General features: G+C 44.6%; 1 protein-coding gene across 1 annotated transcript in view; it reads right to left on the reverse strand.

The window, feature by feature from the left end:
• Positions 1–21565, reverse strand: part of grm8a (glutamate receptor, metabotropic 8a) — a gene marked incomplete at both ends in the record, with an annotated part of 184358 nt that overhangs the window by 5251 nt on the left and 157542 nt on the right. The window contains 3 exons of the mRNA XM_079755956.1: positions 414–418; positions 2912–3115; positions 21245–21382. Of these exons, the coding sequence (XP_079612082.1) occupies positions 414–418; positions 2912–3115; positions 21245–21382 (347 nt within the window). The remainder of the gene's footprint in view (positions 1–413; positions 419–2911; positions 3116–21244; positions 21383–21565) is intronic.

Here is a 21565-nt window from a genome sequence, read left to right on the forward strand (position 1 = left end):
TGAGAACAGGAAACCCAAACACCGATAGTAATTCCTGAATTAAAGGAAACAAATGCAGAAATAAATTTAAAAAAAATCAAAATCAAAGTTTCAATCAGCACTCCTGTCCTGGATATATTTTTCAATTGTACAGGGGTTTACATAAGTTGGGAATTCCTTTGATAGTTAAAAAGGAACACACACACACACACAAATACAAACACATACACACACACACACACACATACACACACACACAGTGACCTAGCACTCTGTGTCAGGGGGTAGCCAATCATTTCTGGAAAGTTACTGCGATCACAAGGGCAAGGTCAAAACAGCTAAAAATGGCTTGTGCTTCACCCAAACACACGGACACACACACACACGCACGCACAAGCACACACCGAACTATAACATCATAGTTCTGTTCACACCAAAGCTAGGGAAGAATGGGTTAAGAACACAAGAACATTGGCATGAGGCACTTTCTAGAGCAACAATCGCATGCCATGCACAGTGAGAACTAGAAGAACGAAGCTACATGAGGTCTCTAGAATCATGCACACGTAGCTCCAAAAGAAAACAGTTTTCTCTTCGCTCCCAAAAGCGCTTATACTCGATAAACAAAGGCAGGAAATGAACACAAAGTGTTCTGAAAGAAGCAGGTAGTGTCATCTCTGGAAACAGGAATAACAGGAGGAATGAGCAAAGTGAGCAGATTGATGTGAAGTAGAGGAGAGAGAGAGAGAGAGAGAGAGAGAGAGGGCGGAAAATAACGTTAACTCGTTAAAACGTAGCCCCGTTAGCGAGACGTGGAATGGAATGAAAACAAGTTCAAAGTGTGACGCATTGAGGATGAACAGAAATATTTAGTAATTTTAAATCTGCAGTCAACAATAAGTCACGGAGACAACATGTGTTAGATGCGTAATCCATATTCGGCCCTCGAGCGCTTCACCAAATTACTGGATTTCGCCAAATTAAAAGTGTGCAGTATCAGACGTCCAAATTAGACTCAAGCGCAACAGGGTATATATATAAAATAAAATGGAGGGAAAACCCTTTCCAACATGGATCCAATCGATCGGCAGCAACTGAAAATGCAATTTTTATTAATTTATACATTTTCGTGTTTTTAATCCCCCACTTTTTTCTTGTTTTCAGGCAGTTCCGACTTCCAAAGCCAAATTATGCGTTAAATAGCCGCCGAAGTTACAGTGTGGGCCTCTACACCGTTTTTAGCGTTAAGTCCACCAAAAGTCCCTGAAAATCACCTCATTTAGCGACTTTTGTTACAATGACCTAAGTAGTCTTTAGGTGATCTGTAAAAGAACATAATAATGTGGAGATGATGTTTCCTCTATGAAAACCACCAAAAGTTATAGTTCATCAGTCCATCAGAAATATATCGGAAGATATAGGGGAATGCCGAAGTGGGCTAACCTGATTTGTCGCAATTGTTTTGAGCGATCAGGCTAGCCAACCGGAATGTCTTTTGTGCGCCACGCAGGTGATGTAGAGACCCACTGTGTACGCTGGCTATTCACAACGGAAGTATAATTTGGAGTATAACTTGACGCTACACTCCAGCCAGGTTTTGCGTCGCTACTCACACTTGTGTCCGTTTGCTAATGAACAGGACGCAGGGAAATTAGCCTGGGAGCCACCCTCCGCCCCCCACTACCATACCGCCCGCGCCCCCGCCCCACGCTGGGCGTTAATACAACATGCAGGGTCCTGATCCAGAAAGCCAGTTATGCTTATCGGTCTAGATAGCAACCCACAGTCGGAGATCGGAGATTAATTGCGTTAGCCCAAATCCAAAGCATTTTGGATTAAAGACATTTTAGAGATGTGGTTTTATTCAAAACTCTTGTTGGGTCAAATGAGAATAGTGCGACGTGAAAGGTGTCATCATCAAACCACGAGCAGCGAACTGAACAGCTGGTCACGTGGTCGTCGTGACGATGTATAATGTTTGCATGATGTGATTGGTGCTACTTCTTATTTTGGTAAAAAACGAAGGAATGGAGGAATGGAAGTTAAGTAGAAATTCCTAAAACTTTTTACAAAGAGTTTTGTGTTTGGACATTCAAAGAGGTATTTATTTCTGATCCTGTGAAATAATTTGGTGATATTTTCGGGGAAGTAAGAGTGTGAAAGAAGGCCAACTTTAAAATCTTTGGAACAAAACTAATCTGCAACGGGGTCTATGAATATTAAGTATAAAGGAGTATAAATATGTCATGGTCCCGGGATTGTCGCCAATCTTTGTTTCTGGAACGGAAAATGATGGATTTCAATTCATTTTTACTTTATTCTGGAGTTTCATAAATCAGGCTTTCTGGAACAGGCCCCTGTTTGCATGTTATTGTTTGTGCGTTTATTTAGTTTGATTTGTTTGATCAACCTGGTAGGGCTGAAGCCTCAGCTCTTCTGTTGGAGCTGGAGGAGACTGGGGAGAAAGAAGGAGATAACAATGGATGGATGAGAACATGGATGGAACCCCGGACTGAGGTGTGTGTGCGTAAGCGTGTGTGTGGATGTTTATATGTGTGTGTGTGTGTGTGTCAGTGTGTTGATGTCATTCCTAACTCCCATAAAAGATTGTTCAACAAAAGACACAAAAAATACACAAACATAATAAACAATAAAAGCACACACAATAACAGGACAATTGACTATGGGGTGGGGGGGGGCGGGGGCAGATGAAGTGTGAAATTAAACTTCCTTTAGATATTTGATCTGAATACGACTTTCTACATGTACCTCATAACTTCATCTGTAAAACACTCCAAAACGTTTTTTCACCATAAGATACCCCCGTGATCTGCATCCACGACAAACGCTTACCCTCGTCTCATTCGGCCGACGCTCTCCTCAAAAGAAAAGCTCGGCCTCCCCCGACTCCACCGCCCGCGGAGAGACTCACCGTTGAAGCTGACGGCCCGTATGTGGCTGAGCAGCTCCTTGCCGTCGATGTTGTCGGCCATGTCCTGGCAGAAGCCGGGGTTTCCGTGGCAACGCTGGCGGTGCATGCGGTGCAGGGCGTGCGCCATGGCGTACACAGCGTCTATGACGAACTGCACCTTGCCCTCCTGCTCGTAGCTGGAGTCCCGCCCCACCTTCTCCAGGCCTGGGGGGGGGGGGGGAGAGAGGTTAGGTTAGGGTGTGGTCAACCACGGTCTGGTTTGGAGCAATGAGATTGTGTTCGGTTATGTGTCTTTAACCACACACTGTGATACGGGTCTCAGATCCGTCTGTTTTCAGCCATCCTATCACCTCCCCATGTATTTACCTCTTCCCTTATGAAAAAGGATGCAGGTTTAATGTTAACCTTTAATTATGCAAGTGTGTGTGCGTGCGTATGTGTGTGTTTGTGTGTGATGTTTTTGTTTCTTTGTTTGTTTTTTTGGCGTTATTAAGAAATATGTTCTTAATATGTTGTTATTGTACTTTATATTGCTAAGGACCCCCTTGAAACCTAGATGGGTTCAACTCAAGGGGCTATTCCTAATAAAGAAATTTGAACATAGTGGAACAGACAAGGTTGGATTAACATTGTGACTATTAGGTTGTATTAGATGATAACACATGAGGATATATTGATTAAATGAAATGAGATAAAATTATAGTGGACCAGATCAGGTTGGATAAGATGAAAACAGATTATTACATTATGTAAAATTGGATGACGTTACATTATGATGCATTAGGTTTTAATAGATGATAACAGATTAGGATATATTCGAGTAGATAAGATTTGATTACAGCAAATAAGGTTTGATTTGATTATAAAATATTAGGTTGCATTATATTATATTACAATAGATTAGGATAGATTGGGTGATAGTATATGATTTGATAGTCCTTTTTAGGTTTGTCGTGTGTACATATTTTCAATTGTCAATAATAATCATTAATCATTTATTAATGACTATTAACTTCTTAGTTCCAATGTACTTGTTTGCATGGTTGGTTACTTGTTTTTAAATTTGGGAAAGTGGGAGAGGGAGGGGGGAGGGAAGGGAGACGGAGGGAGGTAGATCGGGACAGCGGGAAAGGGAGGGAGAGAGAGAGGGAGTGAGACAGAGGGAGGAGACATATGGCAATAAAGGCATGATGGGAATGAGATAATCACTTATTTAAAAAAACTCTTAAGATCATTTACGATACACCCTCCCACCAATAAGTCCATTCAGACAGATTTATGCGGTTGTGGACAGCAGAGTGGTTGAGAGATAATTGATTCAGAGAGAGAGAGAGAGAGAGAGAGAGAGAGAGAGAGAGAGAGAGAGAGAGAGAGAGAGAGAGAGAGAGAGAGAGAGAGAGAGAGAGAGAGAGAGAGAGAGGCGAGATATGGGGGGGTAAAGACCAGGGTATGGGGCTGATGCTAATGTAATTAGCGTTTGTGGCGTGCGCTCGGTAGATATAGTACAACGCCTCCTAGAGCATAATGTCACCGTTAATTGACTTTAAATTAGCTGCTGCCACCGCTGACATCGACACCCATCAGTGTCGAGGCAGGCTCCCCGGGACTTTATCACCATCCCAGGCTTGACAGGCCCACACTGGACGACACACGCCCCCAACCCTGGAGCCCCCAATGCAACGCTACGCTAAGTGAGCTCGCTCCGCACTGTTGGTCTGTTTGAAAAGAAAGTCAGTTAGAAAATGCAGACGTTACCGCAGAACTCTTTCTCCGGAAGAAATTGTCATCAAAAGAAACACAGTTTCGCCACTTCCCCTTGAAGCAAAGAAAAACATCAACTGGAATAAAAGTGGTCGAATAGGAGGACAAGAGGGGAAGGACAAGCGAGGAACAAAATGGCAACATTTAAAAAACAGAGCTATGTGTATTATCTTCTTTTATTCATCCGCATTTTAGCAATATAATGAAGTGAGCTGTGAGCACGGCGGAGAGAAGCAGGGAATACAACAAGAACGGGAATAATAAACCACACAGTAAAAGTAATCAAACAGCAACAGTGGTCAGTTGTCACTCTAGCAGCCGGTTAACCCTTTGAAAGGCCTCTATGTGTTATGGTTAACACGAGTCACCCTGGGGCTAGGCTAGCTAGCGTTCATGCTTTTACCACTCATAATTCAGCCTGCATAACACTCCGTTATCACATGTTAAAGCCGTATCTATGTGCAGCCAACGACAAAGAGTTGACCGTGTCCTGACCCGTAAACACCCCCCTTGTGACACATATTCTGTGGTGGAGAAATAAGGTTCACATGTGGTTCAGCTTTAGCGCTAGCACTCGTAGCTACCAGTTTGACGTTTCAGACCTTTCGGACGGAAATCAAGAAGAAGGCAATTTCGTACAATCAATGCCCCGTGATGAGGTATAAAGACCAAGTCGTTGCATAATTGTACATTCATAGTTGATTGTTCCATTTACCCATTCACATGTAGAAATACAAAAGTGCTATGATAGAATATATTTTAATATAATTCCTTTTGTTCTCATTGCACAGAAAAATTGTGCAGCAATCTTACTGGAACATACATACTGTTTAAGTTACTTAATATAAGACATCCTTATGATTTAATACTTTATATCTCAAACAGTTAGCTATGGGTGCCTAGCTGTTAGCTGTTATCAATAGCAGTGAATGAAACAAGTGTGTATCGCTGACTGGAATAATCAGGTCTCGGGTCACATTTTACGATTTCAAAAACCTAATGGCTTCCTCCTGCGTCATAAAACCCAATCTTTTATAATGGGCCGAGTCCCTATTTCATGTCTTGTTCGCGTACCTGTCTGCCTCTCACTTCCCCCTTTATCACACCTCCCATCCTCAGTCACTCCACCCTCCGTCAGCCAGCCCTCAGCCTCTTTCACCCCTCGTCTCCTATTTTTAATGTGTGTCTAGTTTTGTAGATGTCAGTGTGTGTGTATTCACAGGCGTGCATGCATACGTGTGTGGGTGTCTGTGTGTGGGGGGTGTTTGTGTGTGTGTGTGTGTGTGTGTGTGTGTGTGTGTGTGTGTACTTGTGTGTGTGCACGTGCACTTAACTGCATGTGTGTGTCTGGGGGTGAATCTTTTGGTTTGTGCACTTGCATGTGCGTGTGTGTGTACTGGAAAAGGAGCACGGTCCTCAGACAATACACAGTGTTTCTGGGCCAACAGTGGTGATAAACAGTGGCGGCATGGTGTAAGAGGCAGTGTCATAGGGACAGCAGCTGCACGCAATGCTAATTAGCCATCACACACACACACTAACACACTGGCTTGTTAGCAGGGAGAAAATTATAGGAGACAACCGGGAGCTAAGGGGACCTCTGGAGGAGGAGGTTTACACGTGGGGTCAACAAGGACCCAAAGTGAAACTGAAAGTGAGAGCGCAACGTTTGACCCTTCAACGGAAACGTGACTTGCGTTGCCTAATGTTACGGACTGGAACCGAAATCGCAGCATTGCTGATAAGCTAATTGCTAACGACGTGACTTGAATTTGATAGGTGTTTTAAAGTGCCGCCACTCCCAATGTTAGGTATGCGAGCAGGTGAAAGAAGAAAATGAGCGTTCTGGGTAGAAAGTTGAAATTCTTTGCCAATTTGGATTCACACAGATACAGAGACCCATGGTGATGACTTAATAGAACCCGAAGAAAGTAATTTGTTAAAGTTGCTCAGCTTCGGCTAAAAACACCGAACATCAAAGTAGGTAGAATAGAATAAAACCAGCCTGCAATATAAACCAAAAATAACATAACATAAACATAAAAAGTAGTAGTAGTAGATAAAATATGCATCTTACCAACGACATAATGCTATAAAATATGCCTGCATATAAAATTTAAATGAAGCGAAGTAAAGCACGTGAGTCTAAAGTAAAGTGAACTGTCTCAGGTATATTTCAGACCTTGTATATAGTGTCTTCTGGGACAGGTTCTGATAAATATAAAAAATGAGTAAACACACACACACACACACACACACACTTTTTACTCCGATTTATTCTGTGCTTTTGTGTAGACCCTTACTTTTCCAAAAAAGTGTGTCCAGCAGTGTGATTGACTCTGTGCTTTTATCATGCTGTGCAAAGATGTTGAGAGACACAGAGCCTGGCGGTTCATCTGCGAGTCCTCCACATGGGGTCACGTACTTGCTCCATTATATATGTATAGACGCTGTGGCGCTCCGCTTTTTGCTGAGAGCGTACGATACAGAGAAACAAGGAGCCGCCGACATACCATCTATATATGGGCTTGTGCAGCAGAATGCATCATGGGATGTTTTGTTGTTGAAACGCTGCCATGTTGGGGGGACTCAAATTCGTATAGACATAAATACGCTATTACCTAAGCTTTTGAAAACTTTGTCGCGCATGAGAAACGCCCTGGCAGTTTCAAACACAACAATGTCTTCCATCAAATCATCTCAAGGTTCGTTGCTAAACAATGAAAAAAAACACTTCTACCAACACAATAACATTCCGATGTTATAAAATTCCTATGCTTCCAAAACTGAGGGTTGATCGTTGCGATGTGATTTAAAAAAACCCACAAACCGTACTGTACTCTTTTAAGGCAGACTCCAAATGCTGGACAGGTCAGAGACTAGCCAGTATACTAGGCCCTGGGGTGGTTTCCATCCCACATGTAGTTAGAAATCATTTCAGACTCACACAGTGACTACAGTGTTAGTCCAGAGTATGGAGCGTATGCATATGCATGCCCGCATGCATATGCGCGCATGTGTCTGGTGTGCGTGTGCACTTCCTACACAATCCAATCAATAGCGACGGTCTTTCACTCTTGTGCACTCGTTCAGCCGTTCCTCCAGTTCCCTTGGCAAACAAAACAATCCTAAGGTCCACTCTGACAGGGGAGTACAACTCTGCAGTCAACGGAGCCGCGCGTGTCAGGGTTCAGTCGCGACATTCCCCGGGAGCGCTGTTGACATGATGCATCGTTAATCAAGATATTGCAAGAAAAACGCAATCCCCCACCTTCAGACGTGTGAATGGCTGTTACGACTGCCGCCACGTGATGGCTGTTTGGGAGCCTGCCGGGCCACTCTTACGCTGACTTGCATCAGCACCCGTAACCGCTGGTAATTGCTCGTGCGAAAGCGTGTTTCGGGTGCTGGTGTGTCTCTGTGTGTTTCGGGCCTGTGTATTGTTTCTTGTTTTGGAGGCTGTGTGTGTAGTTGTGTGTTTGTGCGCGTGCGAGCGTTCGTGGGTGCATGGGGGGTGTTTGGATGTGTGTGTGTGTGTGTGTGTGCATGGGGCTGTTTGGAGGTGTGTGTGTGTGTGTGTGTGTGTGTGTGTGGACATGCGTGCATGGGTGTGTTTAGATGTGTGTGTGCATTTGGGGGTGTTTGGATATGTTTGTGTGTGTGTGTGTGTGTCTGTGTGTGTGCGTTTGGTGTGGGGTTGTTTTGATATGTGTTCTGTATATTTGTGTGCTATTTGAGCCACAATAAAGGAACAGCCATTCATTAATTAGGCCTTTATGTGTATTTCTGTCTCCACACATGAATCTGAGTGGCTGTCGTTCAGACACAATTGGTTTGTCCCTAAATCTGAAACACAGCTTAATGCCCTTTTAGCCATCAGCGAAAATGACACAACACAATTCCCATTTGGACACATTTGGTTACCATTCTGCTGCAGTGCGCGGGTGTGCGTGCATGTGTGTGTGTGTGTGTGTGTGTGCCCTGGTGTGTGAGTGCTGTGTGGGGTATCAGGAGAGAGGGGGAGAAATGCTTTTTAAATGACTGCTAACTAGAAAAGCGGCGCATTCGCACGACATAAGAGCAGCGAGCGATAATTTGACAGTTCACCTGGGACTGGAAGAAACGAAGAGAGGGAGAGCAGGAGAGAGACGCAAAGTTTCAAGGGTTTATCAAGAGAGAGAGAGAGAGAGAGTAGGAGAGAGAGAGAGAGAGTAGGAGAGAGAGAGAGAGAGAGAGAGAGTAGGAGAGAGAGAGAGAGAGAGGAGTGAGAGAGGGAGAGGAGGAGAGCGACGCAAAGTTTAAAGGGATTATCAAGAGAGAGAGAGAGAGAGTGAGAGAGAGAGAGAGAGAGAGAGAGAGAAGGAGAGAGAGAGAGAGTAGGAGAGAGAGAGAGAAGGAGTGAGAGAGGGAGAGGAGGAGAGGGAATGGGAAAGGGAGACAGAGACAGACATAGAGAGAGAGGGAGAGAGGCAGAAAGAGGGAGGCAGATAGAGATAGAGAGAGAAGGAGAAAGAGTGAAAGAGAGAGAGAGAGAGAGAGAGACTGACAGATGGAGAGCCAGAGAGAGAGGGAGATTGATGTGATGCAAGACAAGGTGAACCAGGAAGAGACAAAGCGAACAGATTGGGTTTGTGTCAAAATGTGCATCCTGTCCGTCTCCCGAGACACACCCACACATGCTCTCACACAACCGCACAGACACACATGCACATGATCCGTTTCATTTTCCAGTCGGCCGTTGCAAATTCAATTCTCCCACGCCTCACTCGTCTGTTAGTTTCCGGAAACCGAAAACAAACTCAGAGGTACGGAGGAACGATGTCGCGTAAACACACGTGACATCCAACACGAAAAAGAAACGTTAAAATGCAGTCGTTTCTGCAAAGAGGCCACTAATGTAAACATCTGATTCCAGGTCATTCCCTTCCCTCTCCTCTTCGGGGGTTGATTATGGAAGCGTACTGATTGGGTTGGGCACCGCCGTGACCAGACTCTTAATGTAAGTGTCTGTCGCCGTTAGCGGTTATGGACAGAAATCTGCTTAATACACAATAAAGACTTGTAGAATGTTTAAGTAGAACACGTTTAGTTTATTTATTCTTGCCCTTATTTATTTTACGCCAACATCTTATTTTTCTATTGGATCTCATCCAAATTTGAGGATCTTGGCCATCAAGAGGTTAATGGGGGAAAACTGATATATTCTATTGCTTGCACTCACAAACTAAACATTTGGTCCCAGGAGTGGAGTTTTTTTTTGCTGTGTCAGCATTATGTGCCAAGCCGGGTTTAGCTACAAGCTAATAGCACTGAGACCATTATAATCTCCGTAGCCTCTGGAGCTTAGCCCGCTTTATAGCAGGGGATAAAAGTTCTAGCAGACAACTGGACTAAGGTGAACAACAGCAACACAAACAGCAGACGCACTGAGCTGAAGCTAATGCTAGCATGACCAGTGGATAGCTAAGTGCCCTGATGGCTGTCACTGGGGAGTTAGCGTAGCCGCCGCTACAAGGAGCATGATTGATATTAGCATGGGTGACAGATGGGCTAATAGCTTGGACAAGCTCCTCAATTAAAGATCACTTAGACAAGCAAATTCAATTTGAGGCTTTTCAGCATTCACAGAACCTTTTCGAAAGAAGAAAACACAAAAATACTAGATTTCCTCTAATGTTTTTTCTCGTCTTTTGGTTTTCCTGGATATTAATAGTAATTTCTCGACTGAATCCAAAAGGCAAATTAGATGCATTGACGTTAAGAATGTGGAAACTAAAGTACGTGTATAGCATCACACAGACACACACGCACTCGCACACATACACATAGACATACGCACGCACAAGCACGCATACACATAAACCCACATGCCTCCATCGACCATGTCGGAGGCTGCTTGTAAGGGAGCCGGAGTTGTAACTTAGCAGGACAGGAATCAATAATCAATATGGGGGAATCAAAAAATCCCGATCGGGCCTCTAATTCTAGTCTGTGCAGGTCACCGTGAGAGCTCAGGGGAGCCGGAAATCATGTCGGTGTCTGTCTGTCTGTCTGTCTGTCTGTGACAATATTTTAACACTAGTTTCAGTCTCTGTGTCATTTGTTCTTGTGTAATTATGTCACGTGTGTGTGTGAGTGTGTGTGTAGCGGTGTTTACCAATCATCATTTAGTCATTGAGGAGACGTTTTCATCTAAATGTAGTAATGAGTATGCAAGTGCATAATGAGTTATCAACACACCGTAGCGGCCCTAACGAGCAGGTAGGGGGGCTTGGAAACCGACTCAAAGGGGCTTGGAAGTGGGTATCAAACGCGACTGGATATCAAAACCAAGTAGCTTTGGGCTGGGAGTCAGGCGTCCTGATCCCCTGCTTCACTACCCTGCAGGGCAGCTATCTGTCTACTCAATGCTTTGAGGACGCACGTGTGTCCATGAATACACACCCTTCAAGCACAACATCAGCGAAGACTTTACTGATCCCACACTAGAAACAATACGGCAATGACAAATAATGTGCAATTATTGAGTGTATGTCAATAATCAATAATAGATATCTAAGAAGGAGTGTTTCCATTTCTGAAAAGGGTACAGAAGAAGGAACCATCTCAAGGTGTACATTCCTGAAAAAAATAATTGGACGCATCTCGCACATACTTTATAATAACAACTTTGTGATCGAGTTGTTCCAAGGGTTTGAGTTAGTCGAGGGCTTTGACGATGAACTTTAGTTCATTCAGGCCAACGTAGACATGGGTACACATTAGTCGACCAAAATCGTTAGTATTGTCAAACTATTGAGACACCCTCATGTGTTATTATGTCAAGAGAAAATTGCACAAAATTTATTTATTTTAATTCTTAGACTTAGTTTTCTATAAGATTGTAACCTAGCAACACGGCGACCTCCGGCGGCACTGAGGCACCGAACGGTAGATGATTGCTTTCCTCCTCCTCCTCCTCCTCATGGCCTTCTCTGTCAAATCAGGTATGACACCATTGCACCATACACACACGGTCCCCACAAGGTAGCTCATGTGTGTGTGTGTATGTCAAACTTTTTTATTGGTACATTTAAAAATACATATATGTTTACAATAAATCAGTATAAGTGTTAGTGTTGGAGTGTTTGTGTGTTTGTGTGTTTGTGTGTCTGTGTGTCTGTGTGTGTGTGTGTGTGTGTGTGTGTGTGTGTGTGTGTGTGTGTGTGTGTGTGTGTGTGTGTGTTGGTTCAGTTTAGAGTTTATATGTGTGTGTGTGTGTGTGTGTGTGTGTGTGTGTGTGTGTGTGTGTGTGTGTGTGTGTGTGTGTGTGTGAGTGTTCAGCTTAGTGTGTTTGTGTTTGTGTGCGTGCACGCATGCACATTGCTCATGTATATGTGTGTGCGTGTGTGTGCATTGCTACATGCCAGTGTGTGGCGGTGTGCGACTATGTCAGCACAGCCACGAGGGTCACATGACAGGACCACAGTGAGCAGTGTATCCAAGGATCCTGCTCAAGATTGATTACTGTATGTGTGTGTGTGTGGGGGGGGTGTGTGTGTTTGTCTGGGTAAACAGTGACAGATGGCCCACTCAAGTCTCAGTGATGGCGCTGCCGGATGTAGTCACCAGTTCACTCCCACATATGGGAAACAAAGAAGGCCAGTTCACGCACCAACACACACACACACACACACACACACACACACACACACACACACACACACACACACACACACTCAGCAGAACACACCCACACACACACACACACACACACCCACTCAGAAACACTCAAACACACAAACAGACAAACACACACACACACATACACAAAAACACAGCAGAACGCACACACACACAGACACACACAGACACACACACAGACAAGTACACACGGCCACACTCACACACCTCTTTTATTAAATGTCTATGCTGCGGGTCTCATGTTCAGCGTTGTTTATTGCTCTCACTCCTCATCCATTATTTTCAAACTCCATCATTCTTCCCCTTTGACTCTCTCAGACGCACACACACACCATCCCGGCTCTACGACAGCGGCTAGACAGTGTTGACCCCCAGCGGGAGATTAAAAGTGTATTGGCGGAGGGACCGAACAGCGCGCTGAGTTGTGTCTCCTCGAAAAGGAGAAGCTCCTCAACGAGAGCAGCTTCTCAGCAGGAGCGGTTTCTCCACAGGGGAGGTATAGTGAGGTGTCCTCAGAGACCATCCGTCTGCTGGCACCGCACGCCCCTTAGCCACGCGGGTGTCCTTCCACGCTACCGGTGACGCCCGCGTTCTCTGGTCACCAGCACACCGGTGATACAGGCTTTGTTTATCGTCCTCTGTCTCTCGGCCTCTGTCTATCACATTCTCTCCATCTCCTTTCACTGGTGGTGCTGGACCTCTCTCTCCCTATGTCCCTCTCTCTCTCGGTTAGTTTAATTAGTTTGTAGTTTTATTAAGTTATTGTACTCACTTTTTGTTTTTGTTGTTGTTTTTCTGGGTCTATTTTTATGGCAATTAATAGGCTTCTTCATGTAAATAACGTATTATTTATATCGCTCTTGCTCCCTATTAATGAAGGCCTTCTTTCCATCCCTGCGCTTATCAACCCTTTATCTCTCTTTCCAACTCTTTCTATTCCTCTCTTCTCTCTCTCTCGCTCCATCTTTCTCTCTCACTCCCTGTCTCTCGCTATCTTAATCCATCAGTCTCTGTCTTTATCTGAAGTTGTACTTAGAAATGTTGGCTTTCCGTCTTCCTTCACTGTCACTCTCTCCCTCTTTCTATTCCTCTCTCTTTCTCTCTTCCTTTAATGCACCAATTAAACGGTGAGTAGGGAGAACCCGAAAGAGGAGGAGGAAAAGGAGGGCCCGATGAAGCATGGGTGTCAATTAGTAGCCTTGGCAGATGGTGCATGGACCCTCGCAAGGGCACGGGGAATTCTCTCTTCACTGCCTGCCTTGGATTTTTCCAGCTAATATGCCTTTTTCCCTGTTGACTTCATTAGCAGCGTAACAGCTTAAATTGTATGTGTGTGTGTGTATGTGTGTGTGTGTGTGTGTTTTTCCTGGTCATGTGTGCGTGAAGATTAGCCGATGCGTGAAGCAAATTGGGATCTAATTAATATTTTGGAACTGCGGTGTCGCTTTACGCAGGGACGCACCGTCGCTGCAACGGTAGCATTTGTAGCCGACGCACACCATCAACCATGCGTGAAGAAACGTCCTGAAACAGAGGAGCCCAGTTGTTTTGGATTGATCCCGTTTGTCATTGTAAACTAAAACTGTAAACAGGAAGTGGATTGATATAGTGCAAGAGTTAATCATAATAATTAATAGAAATGATGGTATGGTTACGTCAGCAAGTGTTCTTTATATTACTATGGTCAGTTCACAATCTGCGCCAGTTTGTTTAAGTACTTGAATTGTGAAAGATTCAAATATTCTGCCATGAATGGGATTTTCACATAGTCATCTTTGTCACAGAAAGCATTTATCGGCAAGTGAATTTTGTCTAGCTATAACCGTATATAGTCAAATTATGAATGTTGCTTGCACCAAGTGGTTTTGAAAAGGTTTATTGACTTCAAGCCAAGGGTGCGTAGCATTTGATTAAAATCATGAATAATATGAAACAAGTAAAACATGAACTTTAAGAAATGAATGCCGCATTTACAAACGCACAACAAATTGACTGGTAAATGCCAGAAAAACAGGGTAAATACCCAAATTGAAATCCACAAAATGCACTTGATAGTTTTAATTGTACAAATGGTTTGTGCAATCTAACAAATAGGTGTAATGTCCCTATGATTACCTTTTCATTAGTCACCTTATCGAGTAGACAGTTCCAGCACTGGAACCCTTTGGACTCAAGTGACATGGGAGTGGGCGACTCAAGCCTAAGTATCTAAATCCGTTCCAGGGTACTGCACCTTGACCAGTTCATAAGGAACCTAAATGTGACTATTATTGTATGAAGTGGTGTCTTTGACCAGACTGCTTTCAAAGTGACATCCATTTGTAAATATGAGTTCAACCACTAAAAGAACAAGGCTGGGAAGATGGAATTTAATCATATAGAGAGCGAGCAGCAAACCGTATTGACGTGGAGTGTCTAGCGTGTCTGGCAGTCCCGCTTCTGTTTGCCAATTAAAATGAAAGTAAAGGAGTTTAGCTAGGTAAAGGCTGCCTTGACAAGATGGCCGCCTGCCAAACAGAACGATATCGTATTCATGATTAGGCTGCCAAAGCAGGTAGTGCATTTGCCATTCAAAAAGGTAGCATGCCATGCCAAAGACGCTTATTTATTTTTTGTTGGATAAAAGGGCATCAGCATTTTTCGTTTTCGTTGGTGGTAGGAAGATTTTCTAACTTCAGACCCAAGGAAAGTAAACACCTTTTTTCACTGCCCATTGATGTGTTTGGATTTAATTATAATTAATTCCCATCTAGAACTTTAATCTAGAGGCATATGTTCAGTAGTCTAGAAACACACACATACAGTGCATTCATAGCATGCATGTGTGTGCGTGTGAGTGTGCGTACTTGTGTGTGTGCGTGCTCGTTGGTGTTTTGTATAGATAACCGATATGGCAAGCAAAATAGAGAAGCGGGGAGCGAGAACAAGAGGAAGAAATGGAGAAAAAGAAAGAGAGAGGGGTAGAAATAGAGAGAAAGAGATCCTACTATAGAGTCTGTGTGCGCTGCGCTTGAGCTGGTTTCACGCTGAAATAATACTAGCAGCGGGACGGTGTGAAACAGGTGGTGAATGCGACGCCTCAATGGACACAGCGTGATCTTATCCTGGGCACACCTGTGGCCAAAAGGGCTGTTTCTGTAGTAAGGGATTCGCAATTACTGCCAGTCTCTAAGGAAGTTTATAGTGTAGTCTCACGATAAGATCTCCTTCAGTTTACAATTTACTGCCGACTTTCAATGATTCGATATGCAACACGATGCACTATGACTGCTACTTAATCATTTGGCAGATGCTTAGATTTAGAGTGCTTCAAGCCGAATTTTAGGGGTTTTAGCAGAGACCTGCACGGGGGGTTGCTCAGGTTGCCTGGGCAACTGCCCATATGCCCTCCTCGTCTCACGTAGCCCTTCCAAGGAAAAAATAAATATATTTTTAAAATCGTACAATGGATGCAGAATTTCATGTAGATAAAAACAAATCGCCCCTCGAAACATTTCATGAAGTAAACGTAGCCTCATTACCTTCCATTAGGGCACCGAGAGTGAAAGTCAGTAGGGGGAGGGCAAACTCTGTAGCTGCAGCGCTGCACGCGACCGGCACGTGAGCCTGCATGATATGCCTGTCTAGGCCCCGTCCACACGGAGCCGAAACGGGCGAAAAACGATCCGGTTTCGTTTTATGCGGTTCAGGAATATCTCCGTAAAGATGGAGTCATTGCAAAACCGCATCGAGCTGTAGAAACGCTGTTGTAAGTATTTAAGGCGCTGGTTCTCCACAGAAAAAAGTGGAGCGCATCAAGCCTGGGCGCATACAGCCTGCACACTGTATACAAACATTCAGTTACGAGGAGATTCAACCTTTTAAATTGAGCAGAAATACTTTTTAATGTACAGTTAGCAATTACATTTATCAAGGGGCTTTATTTAAAGCTACAAAAATAATACAAATAAAATAATAAATAAAAAATTCAACGCAACTCTGACATCCCCCGGCTAATGACGTCATCGTTTGCGTTTCAGGCGTCCACACGAATGCGGTTTCGAACACCGGATTCGCCGGCTCTGTCTGGAAGGTCGGCCGAAACGCACAAGACTTATGCGGTTTGGGTGGGGGTGCCCTTTGTCAGGTCAGAGCAACTGCCCCTCAGAATTCCTGTGCACGCCCCTGGGTTTTAGGGTATCTTGCTCCTGGATGACGGATTTGACTGCAGACGTACTGGGTTTGAATCCCATTTGGCCGGCCTATACTGCCTCTTGTTGCATAAGTAAACTACTAAAATGCATTTGAGGCTTCTAACCTGGCTCTCATCGATTGGGGATGTATCACGATGGAACAAAACCATTTAACACTACATGATGCTCAGTTGAATTATTGAAGAACAAACATGATGAACTTGTTAGGGCTATGTGGTGAGATGTCTGTTGGGATCGCTCAATGGTTTGTGGCAGGCGGTATGGGAAAACCACAGTAATATTTTATGAAGAAGCTCTGGTCTTTGGTCTTTCAGCAAACATTACAGTTTTTGCTGATATACCCAGCAGTGGAGGTTTTAATCAAAATTCATCTCTTCTTCTCATCTATATGGGAAACTCTCGATTTAGCATCGAGACACCTACATTTACATTGTACGATACAATATTCTGTGAGAGATGGTTTAAAAAAAAGTCACTACGTAGTTATACTCCCTTGCTTCACATCTGTGTCTGAATCTCGTAGGCATGAATCTAGTTGGATTTTATATCATTAAAATTGAACCAATCAGTTCAAAATGTGTTCATGCATGTTCTTTTTTCCCAACTGTCCAACCCGTAAATATGATATATGGATTATTTAAATATGTTAAGCGTAACCCGATATGTATGGCATTAGCGCATGCTAATGTTATGCTATGTTGATCTACAGCTTGCCCAACCCAAGCTGTGTGTGTGTCCGTTTAAGTAACGGGTCTTGGCAGCACTAGCCGGCTGATGTTAACGACAATAACCTACAAATCGATACAACAATACAATCCATGCCTACGACACGAGTACAAAATCGAATCCAATTTAAGAGCAGGTATGCTGCCACGCGGGGAACGTCTGCCAAGAATATTTGGCAGAGGGTTCTATTCCTCCACCATCTCCCCACTTTTCATTTTTATGATAAAATAAACAGATTGTAAAGCATACTGTGATGTTATGTGTGATACATCTCATTCACACAGAGGCACTGGGGGGGGGGGGGGGGGGTGGCTGACGGAAAACACAACAAACAAGTTTTATTTGGGCAATATACTTCGGAAACGTCTTGTAAATTACACGTAATGGTGTTTTGTTTTGCTAATAAAAGGTGAGATATGGTGCCGGGTGATTCTCGTACTCCCTGATCGTATGCGCTATGGTGTACCTCTGCATTACTGTTTCTCCCGCTCCATTTCAGACTGTTTATGTTTTATACTAAAGACCCTTAGCTGACTCCCCCTTCCCCTGAATCACCATGGTGACCTTGGAACAGCAGGCCACTGATTGGCCGTTGTGCTGATGATGCCAGGGTCGCCAACCCCTGGTACTCGGTACTAATGGACTTTGACGTGGCACTGCGGGACACCTGCTCTATCACACACACACACTCACTTACATACGCACGCATGCACAAACCCACACGCATGCACACACACACACATATACTAACAAACACAGACACACGCACACACACACAAATGCATGCATGGGAGTCAATGGGAGTCCCTTTAAACCGAATCATCCGCTTGATTATAAAACACAAAAGATCATACCACCATAAGCAGGAAAGTTAAACACACGCACACACACACACACACACACACACACACACACACACACACACACACACAAACAAACAAACAGGGTTATGTCTGCTAAAAGTCTGATCGGAGGTCAGATGATAAAAGGAGAGCAGAATAGTGAAGATCCCCTCGAAAAGGTTTCAACGTTTGATCCTGCGACCAGAATATTGCCTTGTTTGAAATTGTTTGTTGGCCATGAGGTGGAGACTCCTGTCTCTTAAAAACCTGTCCTCATAATGTCAGTACTTACACTTATAAATCTTACAGACTTGAACTCAAGGATATGAATATGAGCAGGATATGCACACGGTAGATTTGAACAGGATATATCTGGTTCATTTCCAAATACATATCAGTGTCCATATCCTGTAAACATTTAAGGGTCCCGCATTTTTTTTTTACTGCAGATTGAATACCTTTCCCATTATCTGGTTTTGCACTGTTCCTATCAGCTCACCGGCTGCTGTAACACCCGAAATTTCTCTTTTTCATTTCCCAGGGAATAATATCGCGTCCTTCCCATCCTATTCAACAGATATACATCTGCCACATCCGGCCCCCTGCATTTCAAAGCTATCACCAAATCCCTGCCAAAGCGGTTAGCATACAGACAGAGCCGCAGGTACCAACATTGATCCTTAGTGTTATTGTTATTGACACCTGGAGGGCATCACAGGGCAGTGGAAACAGCATTGCTTCCCCACATGGAGGCTCGCAAGTAAAGCCAGCGTGTGTCCCCCCCTACACTTATAGCGCTTCAAGTGCTTTTCTGGTGAAATCCAGCAGTTGTGTATAAATTGTGGCAGACTTCTTCTGCATCTTTTTTGTTTAAGTCACTGTGAATGTCTGGGGGGGGGGGGGGGGGGGGGGAGTCAAAGTGTGAGGAAGAAAGATGTGTGTGTCTCTTTAAAAAAAGGATTTGTTGACATTTTAAGGAAATGAAATAGATGGATAGATAGATATGGATATATAACAACTGTATTTATCCCCCGGGGGGGAAATAACTTTGCGTGAACAGCAGCAGTGAAAGACACAGCATACTCTATGTTACAATACAATAAAAATACAAAAGTAGTGCTATGGAAAAAAGAAATAAATGCTAAAGTAAGGAAAGAAAATGGGAGAAAAGGGAATGTTTTCGTGTTGGTTGGAAAACAGGCGGAGCCTAGCATCACGTGACATTTGTCCCACGAATCACACTTTGGATAAACGTCAAAAATGTGATGGCAGACCAGCCCCAACTGGCTTCAAACGGGTCATGTTCCCGGGGGCGGGGATCTGTACGAGCGTGCGTTGGTTGCGACCCTGAAAAAAACGGACGGTAGAACCACTGCTTAACGTGACATGGCTGACCATCGCCTGGACGGGACTGCAATAGCTCTGCAGAAAAGTGTGTGTCTCTGTCGACCGTGCTGTCGTGGCTCCTAGCTTTCAACAAGAAAATGACTACAAGTTGAAAATTCAAACGTGAAACCAAACGACACTTCCACTTTAGAGTTAACGGGGCCGGTTGACATAAGCGATGGTTCCGAGGGGGTCCGGTCGCCCCTATCTCCCGTATCGGGGGTCTAATTAAAATGTGCCATCCCGAAGAAAATTAAACCGCCATGCTAGAAAAGCTCGAACGTCCTCTCCGGACACCAACATCTTAGACAAAGTGTCTGTTAAGGTTAAAATCACTGCAGAAATACATTAGTTAAAACTGTCCTCCGAGACCTCCATCTTGTCACTCTCGGACGAATGTCTCGCTAACGAAACAGGAAAGCCTGCGTCCCTCCACCCCTTCACCCCTCCACCCCTTCACCCCTTCACCCCTCCACCCCTCATAGCCTCCTCCCCCCCCCCCCCCCCCCCCGCCGTTCCACCCCTCACACCCTCTCTCAGAAGTCCGGCTGTAGCATTATGGGATTTCTGGAGCAGAGATCCTCGACATGGGTCGCCCTCATCATGTGACCTCCCTCCCCCCCGCTGCTAACCCCGTGTGGGGAGGGAAAGGAAACGAGTGCCAGGGCACAATAATTGGGCACAGAAACCGAAGGACAAAGAGGGGAGAGAGAGAGAGAGAGAGAGAGATACAGAGAGAGACAGGGAGAGAAAAATGGGCAGCGATAGAAAGAGAAAGAGAGAGACAGAAAGATAGAGGGCGAGAGAGATAGACAGAGAGAGAGAGAGAGAGAGAGAGAGAGAGAGAGAGAGAGAGAGAGAGAGAGAGCAAGAGAGAGAGAGAGAGAGAGAGAAAGATAGACAGCGAGAGAGAGAGAGAGAGAGCGAGAGAGAGCAAGAGAGAGCAAGAGAGAGAGAGACAGAGACAGAGACAGAGAGAGAGAGAGAGAGAGAGAGACAGGGAGAGAAAAATGGACAGCGATAGAAAGAGAAAGAGAGAGACAGAGAAAGATAGAGGGCGAGAGAGAGAGACAGAGAGAGAGAGAGAGAGCGAGAGAGAGCAAGAGAGAGAGAGAGAGAGAGACAGAGACAGAGACAGAGAGAGAGACAGAGACAGAGAGAGAGAGAGAGAGAGAGAGACAGGGAGAGAAAAATGGACGGCGATAGAAAGAGAAAGAGAGAGACAGAAAGATAGAGGGCGAGAGAGAGAGACAGAGAGAGAGAGAAAGAGAGAGAGAGAGAGAGAGAGAGAGAGAAAGATAGACAGCGAGAGAGAGAGAGAGAGAGAGCGAGAGAGAGCGAGAGAGAGCAAGAGAGAGAGAGAGAGAGAGAGAGAGAAAGATAGACAGCGAGAGAGAGAGAGAGAGAGAGAGAGCGAGAGAGCAAGAGAGAGAGAGAGAGAGACAGAGACAGAGACAGAGACAGAGAGAGAGAGAGAGAGAGAGAGAGCAAGAGAGAGAGACAAAAGGTGCTCAGATTCATTGGGATGCAGAAGGATGTGCCTCCACTCCAACAGTGGAAACATCTGCTCTGCTGGAGCTACTTCATGAGAGAGGGGTCAGACGCGAGACCCCCAGTCAGGAAGTTGCAGGTACGGGTAGAGAATACATGAGCAGCTAGGGGCCAGAGAGACATTCTCCTATTCTCGGAGCGATATGCAGCCAAATGGGGTACAAAACAAAGGGGGGGGGGGGGGGTCTTACCGGTACACTTCTTAGGGCTGCCCGGACGCTTGCCGTGCATACCCAGCTTGCAGTTGAAGTTCTCCTCCCAAAATTCGGCGAACCACACGTTCCTCCGGTTGTTGGACAGCGAGCGACTTCGAAAGTAGCGGTCGAACGCTGCGAAAGAAAGAAAGAAAACCCCCAAAGAACAAAGATCTTTACAATAGAATCGGATAGTCTGTAAATTCACTGTTCTGCACATAAAAAGTGATGTATAATTCTTATCCAGCCTTAATTATGTAGCGTATTCATATTCATAAAAAAAACGTGTTTCATTAACTACAAATTGAAAGGACAATC

Source organism: Pollachius pollachius, assembly GCF_949987615.1.
Source record: "Pollachius pollachius genome assembly, chromosome: 18".
Lineage (NCBI taxonomy): Eukaryota > Metazoa > Chordata > Actinopteri > Gadiformes > Gadidae > Pollachius > Pollachius pollachius.